Source organism: Hypomesus transpacificus, chromosome 2 (genome assembly GCF_021917145.1).
Source record: "Hypomesus transpacificus isolate Combined female chromosome 2, fHypTra1, whole genome shotgun sequence".
NCBI lineage: Eukaryota > Metazoa > Chordata > Actinopteri > Osmeriformes > Osmeridae > Hypomesus > Hypomesus transpacificus.
Genome location: NC_061061.1, coordinates 12,016,647 through 12,031,636, shown reverse-complemented (window position 1 = coordinate 12,031,636; position 14,990 = coordinate 12,016,647). Strand labels below are relative to the sequence as shown.

General features: G+C 43.5%; 1 protein-coding gene across 1 annotated transcript; it reads right to left on the bottom strand.

Moving 5' to 3' along the window:
• Positions 1–215: 215 nt before the first annotated feature.
• Positions 216–14,990, bottom strand: ptpn6 (protein tyrosine phosphatase non-receptor type 6). The gene is given in 22 exon segments (XM_047029661.1): positions 216–420; positions 1,630–1,694; positions 2,155–2,238; positions 2,240–2,307; positions 2,972–3,039; positions 3,798–3,898; positions 3,900–3,942; positions 4,344–4,420; positions 4,422–4,442; positions 4,444–4,491; positions 4,630–4,701; positions 4,703–4,784; positions 4,971–5,017; positions 5,019–5,044; positions 5,229–5,325; positions 6,216–6,341; positions 6,430–6,546; positions 7,428–7,617; positions 10,295–10,489; positions 10,810–10,932; positions 12,596–12,620; positions 14,504–14,990. Coding segments are annotated over 22 exon segments (2,055 nt in total). The 5' UTR covers positions 14,781–14,990; the 3' UTR covers positions 216–317.

Here is a 14,990-nt window from a genome sequence, read left to right as displayed (position 1 = left end):
GGTACATTCGTTTTAATGGAAAATCACCATAACTGTATTCTAAATATATATATATATGTATATATAAAAAATTATGAATCCTGAACTAACAAAAGTTTAGAAAAATATCAAATTCAATGTAGAACATCATTGGTGGAAACCAATCAGAAGGTTGGCGGTTCGATTCCCGGCCGTGCCAAATGACGTTGTGTCCTTGGGCAAGGCACCTCACCCTACTTGCCTCGGGGGAATGTCCCTGTACTTACTGCAAGTCGCTCTGGATAAGCGCGCCTGCTAAATGACTAAACGTAAATGAAAATGTCTCCTAATTTTCAGTTCTATCTCTTCCTTACTGAACCACTTTTTTTTTCCTCAGACTTTTGCTTCTTCACGTCTTTCTTCCCTTTTACTGACGTATTTTCATACAGTTCCTCCTTGTTTCTGAAAGACAAGAGAACAGGGACAGTTAAACACCAGTTGAGGGACAGTTCAACACCTGTTGTGCGCTAGTTTGTTTATCTGAGAGCTTGTGTACTCAAATCCATTAGAAAGAGAGAGCACAGTCCCGTAATTAGATGGATCTACCCAACATGAACCAATGACAAGCCGTCCAACTCCCAGAGGGCAGCATGCCATCTATGTTTGGCTGTGCCAATTTCACACTGTGTTGACCTGTGTTTGACACCCAGTTTAAATGACACGATGCCCAGGGGAGAGAGCTGGGCTTTCAATCTGTGTATGTTTCTGACGGACGGGTACGACATGATGGCAGGGAGTCAATGACTGAGTGGAATCAGAAGTGAAACGTGATCTAGCGTGACAAAACGACAGTTTCATTCTACATACACGGACCGTGATACCTCCACGTTTTCTGACTGCATGTGCTGGTCGGCAAGTGAATGTTCAGGGTTGTCAGTGTTTTCCCTACCTTTAGGCCCCCCCCCCCAGCACCCCCTCTACCAAGGTCAAGTTAATTTTGTAAAATGTTTTTTATTTTATAGCGCCAGATCACAAAATAATTCATTTAAGGTTACCTTTCCTATATTACAGGTCTATAGCTTGCTCTTTTATTAAACAAACTAAATGGCCTTATGTTATTTATCTTATTTACACAACGGCATGTCATTTCTGTCTCTACATTTTCGCCCCCCCCCCCCCCCCCCCCCCCCCCCGCCCGCTGCCCCCCCCCCCTAAAAGCTGTAAACTAGGGGAAACACTGGTTGTCTTTTGTAATTGATCAATTCCACCCTCAGCCAGCAGGTACAGTGGGGCCAATTGTATAACCTCCACTGGTTACACAAACAAGCCCATTTTTCATGACCATAAAGGGTTGTAGAGAGTGGATAGAGCAGCAGAGTTAGCCACAAACAATGGTCCCATTTTCAGGGAGGCTTACAGTCATTAGGGCTTGAGAGATTGTAGGGCTTGTAAGAGTTGTCCGGTTCTTTCTCAGAAACTCCCCTCTGTCCGAATCAAGATATTGCACAACCCTGCTTGTCCTCAGAGCCTCACTTATATAAGCTTTGGACTGTGACTGAGGGAACCTTGACCCGAAGGGGAAGGGGAGGATGTGTACAGAACTGTTGGCTTCCTTTGGAATCAGGTGCACACATACATACTGCATCCACACATGAACATGTAAACACTCACTTTGAGACTTTTCGGCTTGCTATCTGATGCATGGGCCTCAGGTTTCCATATTCTGGTTCAGTTTCCTGGAATGGATGGGAAGAAGATTAGGTGGATGAGTCACATGGACAATGAGGTCACGGTATCTGCCTAGACATTGTGTGTAGTGTCTCGCTCTTTTTTCTGTTTCAATGTTCACATTTCACAACGCAGCTACTGATTAGGACCGTTTCCTGCAGAAGTAAACCTCGATCAGCACAGCCGAAAACCCATGGAAACAACACTGACCTCGATCATTGACCTATGACTCTGGACACTTCTCTCCTTTCCAGATCTTGTTTTTCTGCCTAGTCTGTTTTTTTCCCGAAAAAAAATAACATAGATAGCTGTACACACACACACTCCCGGCCGCCCACCTGGCCACACACACACACATTTCTCTGTCTCTCTCCTCCCTACCTCTCATATTGTTCCCCAACTCCTCCCCCCTTCTGTCCTCCACCCTTCCCCCTTTCCTCCCTTCTCCTCCACCTCTCCCTGCCCCACCTTGGACGCCTGAAGCTTGGCCTTTTCAGCATCTATGTAGTAGGAGACGGCGTGGTAGATGAACTTGTACTGGGCCTCAGTCTGCAACCATGCCAGAACGCTGCTCACGCACCATCTGGATGCTCTTCTGGATATCAATATCACAGTCCAGACCTGGAGAGAGAGAGAGAGACAAAGAGAGAGAGAGACAAAGAGAGAGAGAGAGAGACAAAGAGAGAGAGAGAGGGACAAAGAGAGGGAGAGAGGGACAAAGAGAGGGAAAGAGGGAGGGACAAAGAGAGGGAGAGGGAAAGAGAGAGAGAGGGACAAAGAGAGGGAGAGAGGGACAAAGAAAGAGAGAGAGAGAGAGAGAGAGAGAGAGAGAGAGAGAGAGAGAGAGAGGAGAGAGAGAGAGAGAGAGAGAGAGAGAGAGAGAGAGAGAGAGAGGGAAAGAGAGAGAGGGAGAGAGGGAGGGACAAAAAGAGAGAGAGAAAGAGGGAGAGAGGGAGGGACAAAAAGAGAGAGAGAGAGAGAGAGGAGAGAGGAGAGAGAGAGAGAGAGGAGAGAGAGAGAGAGAGAGAGAGAGAGAGAGAGAGAGAGAGAGAGAGAGAAAAGGAGAGAGAGAGAAAAAAAAAGGGAGAGAGTGAAAGAGGGAGAGAGAGAAAAAGGGAGAGAGTGAGAGAGAGTTAAAGAGGGAGAGAGAGTGAAAGAGGGAGAGATGAGGCGAGAGAAAGAGGAGGGAAACATAGAGATGGTGGATCAGGAGAGATAACTGAGGGAATAAATCGGGAGATTAATGGCTGTTTAAAAGAAAACATTTTTATCAACTGGAACTCACCTTTAGTGTCAATGGTCTTGATAATCATGTCAACCACCACAAAAGTGCCCGTCCGACCAATCCCAGCACTGAATAAGGACGGACGAAAACATGGTCAGTTATGTTCTGAAACACACAAGTCTGGCAAAATGGTATATTTTTTACCCCTCTCTGTTGCTTAATCTGATCTAAATATTCCCAACACACCATAACCCCCCCGTCATCTATTGTAATGCTTCATCATCGATGCACTATGGGATTGTTTCTAACATTATTAGCAAATAAAACACAAAGAATTGGGTGGCATAGCACAAACTCTCGTAGCAGACTGGATGGGTACTATTTTGCTACTAATGGGTTGCCATCTGAATGTAGTTGTGTTTGTGGTTTAGCTGTATTTTTAAGAGTGAAAACACAGTCTAAGACATAAAGCATTTTGCACACAAAATAGTCACATGACCATCTTAAAAAATTGCACAAGTAACCTCGCTATTCTTGATTAAAAAAGAGAAAAATTAGAAAAATTATAAATAATTTAAATATAGGATAAACTACTATCGGTTGATTTCAAGTCCACTAATCTTAATCCTAAACAACAAGAAAAATCTTAATCTTAAAATGTCTTCAAATTCGACACTAGTAATGGAGAAGACTAAAACTTTCACTTCAACTGCTCTAGCATATCTATTGATCAATACTATACTTCGGTGTAAGTCACTGTCTCAAAACCCCAGTTTGAGGAACGTGTTTCGTACATTCTGTACTATCGCAGCTGTGTGTCATCACGGTCTCCCTCCCCCCTCTCCGGCCCCTTGTACCCCCATTGGCTGAGCCAGCTGTTCGTTACCTGCAATGGATGATCATTGGTCCGGCACCAGGGAATTCGTCCTGCTTGCTGTTAACCTCGGAGAGGAAACTGAGAACACAGCCCGGCTCCTCAGGGACCCCCGTGGTCGGGCCAGCTCAGGTACTGGTAGTGCCAGATGGTCCGGGGAGACCCCCGACTGACACAGAGATCAAAGAGATCACAGAGATCACAGAGATCACAGAGATCACAGAGATCACAGAGATCAAAGAGATCAAAGAGATCACAGAGATCACAGAGATCAGAGATCAAAGAGATCACAGAGATCACAGAGATCACAGAGATCAAAGAGATCACAGAGATCACAGAGATCACAGAGATCATTCCACCAAGGGTTGTTTCACTTGCCTAAATACGGCATGTTATTTTATGGCAATGACACGGTTCGCATACCGTGAGACGTCATTCAAAACCAAAAGCATTTCTGTGACGAAAACTAAGAAAACCACAAGGAGACACTTTTATCCACGTGAGATGTCTCTCTGTGCTTGGGTGTGAGAACTGGTGTGTGTGTACATGAGTGTATTCCTGTGTGTAGGTACCTGGTCTAGAGGTGAGATCTCCAGGATGCGGATCTTGTAGTCGCTGGCATCTCTCTCTGACGTGGGACGTCACCACATACCTCCCCGACCTCCTTCGAGCTTTGAAGCTCCGGCCAGTATGGGAAACATTTATTCTGCGCACAACAGGGGAGAGGAGAGAGTGTGTCACAACAGGAAGTGAGATCTCTCTTCTGTCTTTCTCATTCTCACACCGTGTGGATGGTGATGATGAGTTGGGGTTGAAACAAGCGGGAGGCGGCACAGTCACTGACCCGACCCTTCTCGACCTCCCTCGTCGTCATGACGATCACCGTCGTCTTTTCCTGCCACACCATCTGCCAGAAAATCGTTGACGGTTGATGTGAGACAGCCCTGGGTGGCGATGTACACCTTCTGGTCCTGCTCCCCGCAGCGTGTTCTGCGCACAACACACACAGACACACACACAGACACACACAGACACACACACACACACACAGACAGTGGCCCCCCGGCACATGTTACAGTTTAAGATCAAGAACATCAGACTGAGACAAGATGACAGCTGAAACAACAAAGAGGCAGTGGAAATGTGTAACAGAGTGAGTGTAGCTTCATGTCTTTACCTTAACATTAGTTGGCGTTGATGTAGTCTGAGCCAACAACATTGGGATCTCCCCCCTTCCAAGATGACTCTGCTCTCATTGACTGATCAAGGGGATGGAGGGAGGAAGGGATGGAGGGATGAAAGAGGGGTGGAGAAGTCGTATGTCCAAGAGGTCGAAAAAGAAGAGAAAACTGTGAGTGCCGTTACTTATTGATTTAGCGCTACTGCAGTAACCCAGAGTGAGATCAGATGAGAGAAAGAACTGGAATTAGAAGAGGTTCTTACAGGGAAGAATGTTCTTGTATCTGTTTTTGCTTTTGTTTTCTGGCCTCATTCCTTCTTCCCTGCTCTTCTTTAGCTTCGCCTCCAACTTTTGTAGGGCCTAAAAAAAGAGAGAAAGAAAATCAAGAAGGGGAACAAGGATTAGCTGCTGCTATACCGTCTCTGACCACATGGGGGCGGTATAACCGTGAGTCTTGAGGTAAGGGGAAATGCCACCTAACTGTAAGCCACATGTTAATTTAGCAAACAATACAAATAATCTACAACTGTTAAAGAAGAAAATGACCTGCAAACTAGGCCCTCTATGACATTTGCTATGGTTTCATTTAACAACATTGCAGTCCTGTGTGGAGTTTTATCAAAACCACATTCACAAGATTGATAGCACAGGAAGTAGCTGTCATCTTGACAAGGGCGTATTGGCCACATGGGCAATCTAGACACGTGCCCAGGGCCCTTAGGCCAGGATCAGACAATTAGTATTTTTGTTTAAAATGTTTGTTTTGTGCTACATACAAACAGTCTACACAAGGCTTGCTTGGCCCTTGATCTTGATAATTATCCAATCAGAATAAAATAAAAGTAGTTTTAAAAAGAAAAGTATGATGGGGGGGGGGGGGGGGGGGGGCAGACTTCAGTGCCCACGGGCCCTTTGGGGTTCTTATCTGGCCTTGCATGTTGGATATTTAAAGGAAGCATCTTTTTCAATTCATTCTCCCCTGTGACCCTAAATCAAGCCAAATTAGAAGTGTGTCATGACTCTGTTTTTACAATTGAGGAAAACTTACCAACAAGAACATGACCATGTGACCTTTTAAGTGGTTAGCTGGGCTCATTTCGAAACATGATCAGTTTCCAACCACAATTGAACATGCTAGATTGTGCATGTTTGCGTAAAAAAAATTGTGGCCAAGACTTTTGCAAAGCGCTGTATAAAAATAAAAATAAACTCAGATTTTTAAAAAAAAAAAAGTGTGAAAGAAAACGTACGTCAAACTCCTCCCAGAATCCGGCCTTGCTCTTCTTCTCTCCCTCATCTGGGTTCTCAGCCGTCTGATCCAACAGCTTCACCCTCCTGTCGATGTCGGCCGCGTTCACGCGGGTGGAGTAGTAAGGCTAGGAGAGAATCCAATCCACCATCGATCAAAATGATACTGATAACAATGTCATGTGTGGGATTTGAACCCTGGGTGAGTTCTCATACCTGTTTGAGGTAAACCCAGTTTCCAGAGATCTCCTCAACGCCCTTGCGTTTGTAAAACTCCACAAGATCAGCCAGGGTGTCAAACATCTCCGAGCCCCCCATAGTGTACCTGTCATTCTGGGATACACCGACACACACAACAAACACACCTTATCAAATTCTGTGTCAGAAGAATAAACGTTGTTATCAGACACACATTAAACCACTTCAGTTCACGAAGACCATTAGCAATTGGTCCTTAGATAACATCTTGTGAAATTCAACTGGCTGCAAATGTTCGACACGTTCAGACAGGGAACTTTCACTGCACAGGACTGATAAAACAGACATGTTTGGTGATCATTTGTTTGGTGTGACACTAACATTGTGAATAGTACCTGGATTAGCTGTGGGGGGGTGAAATACACGAGACAAATATTATCTACACTAATCTGATGTAATCCTGTTCAGCTAGCCACAGTCTGTCACTGTAGTTAACAGTCCTAACCCTTGTCCTTGTTGAGGGTTGTGCAAGGCCTTATTAACTGCCTCTGTAATCCACGGTTAAACAAAGAAACTCATTCACAAAAGACTGCTGAGAAGTACTGAACATGAGACAAACCGCAACCTAAAATAACTAGCTGAGCCTGCTGACACAGATAGGTCCATCGTCTATGAAAACTAGACCAACGGCGACACGCCATAACTTAACAGCTCATCGATCTGAGTAACGAATTTGCATTCAGAACAACCTGAAATTTTACCTGTTAAAGGAAGTAGGTTCAGGGATACATGTCGTGTGTGTGAAAATACGTTTGATATGATCTGTATATTATTATTGCCACAGACATTTAAGGGAAGCTGGACTTCATCTTGTTTCATAAGAAGATGTGTGCATGTTTAGGAATGTCCCCTAAAATGGTGACACACAACTCAAGAGTGATGCTAGGTTCACATTTCTCCATAACTTCGGGAGTCCACACACACACACACACACAGTCCAAGACAGAAGCTTGCACCTGGCACATGAGCTTGATGTGGGACACCCTCCTCCCTCCGTTGGCCGTTTTGCTTTTCTCCTCCGTCAGAACGGACAGGACAAAGTCTCCCGGCTTGGACAGAGACTCGCGCACCAAAAAGGTCCCCGGCTCGTCCCGTTCCCATAGAAACTTCTCCGCGTTCGAGCCTGACAGGTGTCCATGGAACCACCTAGAAGGTGACAGATACACACGTTACGGTCGGAATCAATAAGACACAAACTACAGTCGGCAAAATCCTTGAGAGTCTCAACACTGAGCACAAGTTGGGCCAGAGAAACGCGTTCTACAAAGCTACTGTACAGAAGCACACGGTGCAGCACACATACAGTCATGCATACGCTAACATTGATTAATTTTGCACATAGAATGGTTGATAAACCGAGGGCAGCAGATGTTTAAGGACGAGACGTTCTACAAGTATCACAGAGGTTCCATGCCGAGGAACAGACTGTTAAGAGACATTACAACAACATCATACATTCTATTCCATATGTCAAAGGTTCACAATTTTAATGTCTAATTTGAATGTCAACGTTGAAGTTGAAAGCACTGAATGTAGTAAATTATATCATGTTATTTGAAGGATGACCAATATAGACTGTTGAAAGTGCAACTGAGGTATTAATGTCTCCTGTAAGTACAGTACAGATGTGTGCGTGCGTGTGCGTGTGTACACGCGTGTGCGTTGTGGCGGGTGAGCCTCAATTTGAGAGCCTATTGCAGTGTTGTTTTAAATTTAGGTGCACTTCTCAATTTCTTCATCTGAACTTCCTGCATTGCGGTCGGAAAATTCTGATGACAAGATTTCGTGGCTCTAGACAACATGCGTATTTATAACCTAAGCGCCCAACTACAACCACCCCCCCCCATCACCACACACACACAAACACACACAAACACACACAAACACACACACACACACACAGACATCTCAAGATACACTTCTCTCTCCCTCTCTTTCAAACACTGTTTCCCTTTGACTTCACCCTTGGTCAGGCTGGTCACCATGTCTTGCACACGAGTTAATCAAGTGGTCGTACGGATGGGATATACAATATGCATAATTGCTTGATTGACCTTGTAGTTTATGAAGAAAAAGACCAATCATTGTACTTTGAGTTTCAAAATGCTGAACTAGCCATGACAAGCATCAACACACAAAATGACACATCAGTACACTCTACTTTATCCATGCAAGCATCAAGGACATCATATCAAATAGGAAATCTGAACTTGAAACCTCCTAACCACAGAATTAAACTGACTTCTGTTGAAGTACCTCTGATATGTAGCTTATCTTGATATCTCTGTACAGTAAACATGCTCTCTCTTTTGTTAATACTGACTAGAGAACACTCTCATTTTTGTACACTCTGGAGCATGGACTGTCCACAGATAAACTAAAATTGATTTAGAAGAAGTGAAAGAAGGAGAGATCCGAAGAACTGAGAGAGAGAGAGAGAGAGAGAGAGAGAGAGAGAGAGAGAGAGAGAGGGGGGGGGGGGGATGGTGGAGGACTGCAAGAGAGGAAGACGAAGGGTCTGGTCACTGCTTTCAGATGTGTCAAAACTTCAAGTTTCCAACCGCAGCATTTAGGGGAAGTTAAACAACTGACATGGGGAGGGGGGGGGGGGGGTGAGAGGGTACAACAGAGTGATTTACACACAAACACGCACACAGTGAAAAACACTACAACCACCAGCCCAAAATAACCAGCCGTAAATAAGCATTTAGAATTTAGAAGCATTTCGAATGTAGACGCATTCTTATGCCTACAATAGATAGTTTTCTAATATCATGATGGAACACGGTTTGTGACGATCATACACGATACATAAATAGGGCTTTTGCGTCTGCGGAACGCCCTGCCTGTCCATCTTGGGGCCCCTCAGACGACAGATGTTTGGAAAGGAAACCTAAAAGCATATCTTAAAAAAAAAGCTTTTCACTAAATGTGTTTTATAGGTTTTGCTTTTAATTATTTATTGACCTTGATCTTTTGAATGTTATTTATTGTTATTAAACTTTGATTCTCCAGAAACAGACAGATAAACAGACAGACAGACAGATAAACAGACAGACAGACAAACAGACAAACAGACAGACAGACAGAGACAGACAGACAGACAGACAGACAAACAGAAAAACAGACAGACAGATAAACAGACAGACAAGGAGACAGACAGACTTGTGAGTTTCAAATCAACACTGAGGGCTTAATTTACTAACATTGCGACCACAGCTTAATCTGCTCCTTTGCCCAACCGCAAATAGCGGACGGTGTATTGCCTCATTTCGCGTGGCATTTATCAAACCAAATCGTCGTCGGGCAATCAGCGCCCATTAGTGTTAATTAGCGCACCGTTAAAAGACGGGAAAAATTGCCTGCATGTTACTGCCACCATGGGTGATTCGAGGACAATCAGAGAAAAAAAAAGTTCAGCAAACAGGAGCTAGAAATATACACAGCCACTCCCTTATACCCTCCCAGCAGCGGTAATCTGCGTTTTTACTCAAGTGCACTGCCTTTGTAAATACGGTGTTGTCTTTGACCGCTATTTCACGCCTGAAATGGGCGCATGGCCTGTTAGTAAATGAGGCCCTGGGTCTTCACTTGTGTTTGACACACACACAGAGATGCAGATAAACCGGCCGTCTCGTAGTTCCAGAGAACCATGTAAAGGTGACAGATAAAACATACAGTCAACCCCTGAAATGAGACCTTTGGAGGCAAGGTAGCACACCTATGAATGCTCCAGTCTAGTTTAAACAGTTAGAGACAGGCTGGAAGTTGCCACCTTGGAACCCATTATTTCAGTTAGTTTGTTCAACGACAACATACATACCTTTCTGTGGTGGGGTCGGAGCAGTTGAGGGGGTATTTGAGCTCTATGAGGGTGCCATCCCTGTCCTGTAGGACGCCGACATCTGCAGTGTAATACTCCACAAGTTCAGACAGCGAGGCAAACTTCTCCCCTCCATACAAGTCATAGTAGTCGCCCGTGTTCTGGATACGAATGTGGGTCACGAGATCTCCCACTCTGCAAGACAAGGGACAGAGAAGGTGACAGATGAAAAGAGTCATTAAATGGTGTTTGAAAGTGTTATTAATGCCAGGAGATTATTGCAAAAAAAACACAATTATCAGTATGCTTAGGACTGGGCTGTTTTGTGGGTTCCTTCCCAAGGTAACACAGACACCACTAAGAGGATGAGACAGATGCATTGGAGAAGGGGAAATAGAAATGGCCAAAGCAGATATTAAAGCATGACACCTGAAAAACACTGCTAAATAGTTAATGAAGAATGAAAAGATGAAAGAATGAGAGGATGAATGAATGGAATACATCAGTGTATCTACCTGACAGAGAGAGAGAAATCCCCAGGATTCTTCTTACTGGGTCTTGCCAGGAAGCTGCCATGGGAACCCTTCGTCTTGAGCAGGTTCTCAGCTTCCAGGCCAGACACATCTCTGTGGAACCACCTGGAGAAACACACACACACACCGCACTCGTGTGATCACACTAGGCATCCATCCACCACCTATTTTCACTATGCTGCCCGATTCATATAATTTTCTATCTTGTACTTTATATTCTATATTTTGTATCTATTTATAGCTCATTCTTTAGCTCTTTAGTACATTGTTTAGCTCTTTAGTATATCGTTTAGCTTAGTATTAGAAAAAATCTTATTCATACAAAGTTTTCTACTTAAAAAAAATAAATAAAATCAAATCCATATATGTTTATTGTTTGCACCTTCCTGCCACAGTAAATTCTGTGTTTGTTTACACTTACATGGCAATAAAAACACATTGTGATTCTAATGCACACACAGACACAGACACAGTAAGGTGGGTTTCTGTTGAAAAGCCAAAAAAAAACGGACAGAGAAACAGTGAATGCAGAGAAACACACGCCTGGATAACGGCTCTGTAGACAAACATACCTGCACACACACATACGTGATGCACACTCAAACACGCTGTTTTAAATATGTTCAGTCTGGCTCTGTAGTAGTAAGAACTACTTTTACATCATGATTAGTTGTGAACCCTCCCGCCAAGCAACACAGAACAGCAACAGATACAGTATAACAGAGATTATTCTAAGATTTTGAGTTTTTCCACCAATAGCAATACTGAACGGATATGGATGGATGGAAAGCTGTATTTTAACATTGACTTTAAAAAAGTAGCATTATGAGGAAAAAAATTAAGTTTTGAGTACAATCTGTTTGATGCATCGCTGTGGAACAGATTCAAATGACTTGAGGGCAGATATAGAAGGTGAAGCTCATGGTCTATATCTTTATATGTGGATATACAGCATTCAACTTTATGGTTCAAATCCTTTCAAATGTAAAAATAATGATGAAGCGCAGGTCCTGCAGTGTACGTAGTTAAGATACAACGACCTGTAAGAACTCTGCATATCGGTTCAGGCTTTAAGTCTACGGTGATATCGACTTGACATGGGCCGTATATTGACACGCCGTCAAGACAATGAAAGAGAGAGTATTTTTTTCTAATACGTAATGTGAAAGCAGAGGAGGAAACTGGTCATTCGTTTTAAGACCATCCTGAATCGTTGACATTACCTCAGTGACAGTGACCCAGAAAAATGCTTGATCTTATACTCATGTGGGGGGTCAGATGGCTGAGAGGTTAGGGAGTCGGGCTGTTAATCAGACGGTTGTTGGTTCGATTCCCGGCCGTGCCAAATGGCGTTGTGTCCTTGGGCAAGGCACTTCACCCTACTTGCCTCGGGGGAATGTCCCTGTACTTACTGTAAGTCGCTCTGGATAAGAGCGTCTGCTAATTGACTAAATGTAAATGTCTTTTTTTGTGATAAATAGTAATATTTTAGTAGCTATATCACCAATATAGCATATTGCATGACATACTGCCATCAAAGATTTAAAAGATGACAAATCTACAATAAATATACTTGGAAGAATTAGTATTTACTGTATGCTTTTCAAAATGTGAATGAAGAAAAACACAAAAGGCAGCACATCAGAATGTGTTGCTTTCTTTTCTCCGTTAGAAAAGGAGAAGGAAGCAGGAAAAGAAACAGAAGTCTGAGGACTGCAGCTGCAGTTGGGCAACAGAGAGAAACAACCGAGAGAAAAACAAAACTTACCGAACCATTTTCACCTTCAGACCTTCTGGGATGAGAGGATAGAAAATAGGAGAATGAGCTATGATTCCAGTGCGAGCACAAAATCAGTAAGAAAACGAGACAGCTACTTTCCTGCAACAGATACCTAACAGTCAACCTATCCATTTTCTCTAGTGAAGACTTCAATGTCTCACAGCAATTGACGTGATGAAACTCCATCTTTTAAAAATGTTCATACCGTAACTTTTAATTATCATACTTTCCTGTCTCTTATTCTCATGCTTTCGTCTTTAACGTTTCGCCACTCTTCAGCCCTCTCACTTTCCACGCCGACTACCCCTCCTGAAAAAGTCTCTTCTTCCTCTTTTTCTCCCACGCACCCGTCTATCCAACCCTCTTTTTCACCTCTATCTATAACAACGCACTACAAAGGTAAGAAAACACTCTTACTGTTTATCAGCTCCTTCTGAAAGCAAATGATAATTCCGCTTACGGCATCTTTAAGTCTTGCACCACTGTCCCTCCCCTCATTTCTCTCTCGTTCTATCACTTCTTCCTTCCTTTTTGCGGCTTCTTTCACAAAATAGTGAAAGCAAGACAGGCAAGAACTATTACAGCTGACAGGACGGAATTCCTGTCAAGTAGATATATTTAAAACAAGAAAACACAAATCAACAACTCGCCTTATATATATTACCTGTGACTTAAGGTCTCTCTCTCCCTCACTCTTTTCCTCCCTCCCTCTCTCCTGGTGGTAAGTGATCTTTTAGGCTGTGTACTTCCAGTCACACACCTGTTCCTCTATGTATAAAGAAAAAGAGAAATGTCAACAAAGGCACTTTACATTTCTGACACAATAACAGGAAGGAATACAAAATAACTTAGTTTCCAACATTGCTCAAGATCACTTATTTATTTTACCTTTGTCTTATCTGTCCTCTCCTCTAATCCACCTGTTCTCTACTTCTCCTCTTGTTCACTGCCGAAGTCTGTTTCCTGTGGCTAGGTGTGTGTGTGTGTTTGGTGGGAGAGAGTGAGAGATCATGTCTGAGGCTCAAAGGTCAAACTCACTGTACACTTCCTTATTTGTAATGTAACCTTCCACCTTTGACACTGTATGTGCCAGTCACTGATTAAGATGACTGCCAGCACCACCATCATTCCCCAAAAGGTTATAAAACTAAATATTAAGCATTGAAACAGAACACACCCAAACACATTACTCAATGCAGGAAATATGCACAATACAGGAAATATCCACAATACAGTATATGTGAATGAATGAGAAACAGAAAACACTAAGATTTTTCTGAGCAGGTCAGCTGGAAAAAGTGGTTGTACTTGCTGACAGTGTAAGACACATCAAGCAAAATCTTAAAGAGGACTTCATTTCCCATGATGCAGCATTTCTCTAGCAGCCATGCCGCAGCTATGAAAAGACAACAACGGCTTGACAACCCAAACTTGTGTCTAGTGTTCAGTTACATTACCTTTAGAAGCACAGATCAACACTTTGACTTGCAAATCATATTCCTTTTTTTCTGGGCCAAAAACCGAGTTTGAATTTATGCAAAACAGACCGTGCCGTTTAGAAGAGCAACACGCACGCTTCGCTTTTCGGTGTCGACACCGAACACTGCATGCGTGAGGACAAGACACAAACACACACCCCCAGTACTACAACCCTGCAGGTGTTAATGATCTCTCAGAGACGTGGTGGTTAACACCAGCGACTGCAGAGGCTGCACTTACTCTCAGCTGGAGGGCTTAGTCTCCCTTCCCGTTCTACACCTGCCAGTTTCACAGTCAAACCCAGCCAGCCAGGCTCAACGTGAGAAACGTTTCTATCACCTTTTTTTTAACCGTTTTTCCATTGTGTCAACCCCCCCAGAAATATTCTGTTCTTCTCATCTACAAAAAAACACTTACCCACAGGACTCTGGACTCCTGGACAGGCGGGACTCAAACAGGCCTGCAAGTGGTCACTGTAAGGATGCCAGTTGGAGTTGTAAGCGAGACACTTTTGTAGATACTCCAGTATAGTGTAGTGAGTCTTGTTAGCGCTGGGTTCGTAGGACTGGAGGTTGAGATGATATCTGGCAGGTTGTCTGACATGCACTGTCTGACAATCCAGGAAACATTTACAAACAATTTTGGTTCCACTCTCCTCCCACCTCTCTCCCTGCACAGTTCCAGTTTTCCTCATTTATTCACTTCCTTTTCATCCCTCTTCCTCTCTCGGTCTCCTGATAAGAAATCAGCTGCTATGACCATCCCAGTATTTTCTTCCACCCTGCAATTTACTCCCAATTATCATCATTTCTTGTCTGTCTGTCTTTGTGATAACGCGAGCCAGTTCCTGTCACCCTTTCCCCTCCTGCTAATCTCATCGCCTACTTGCTGTAGTCTCTCTCCT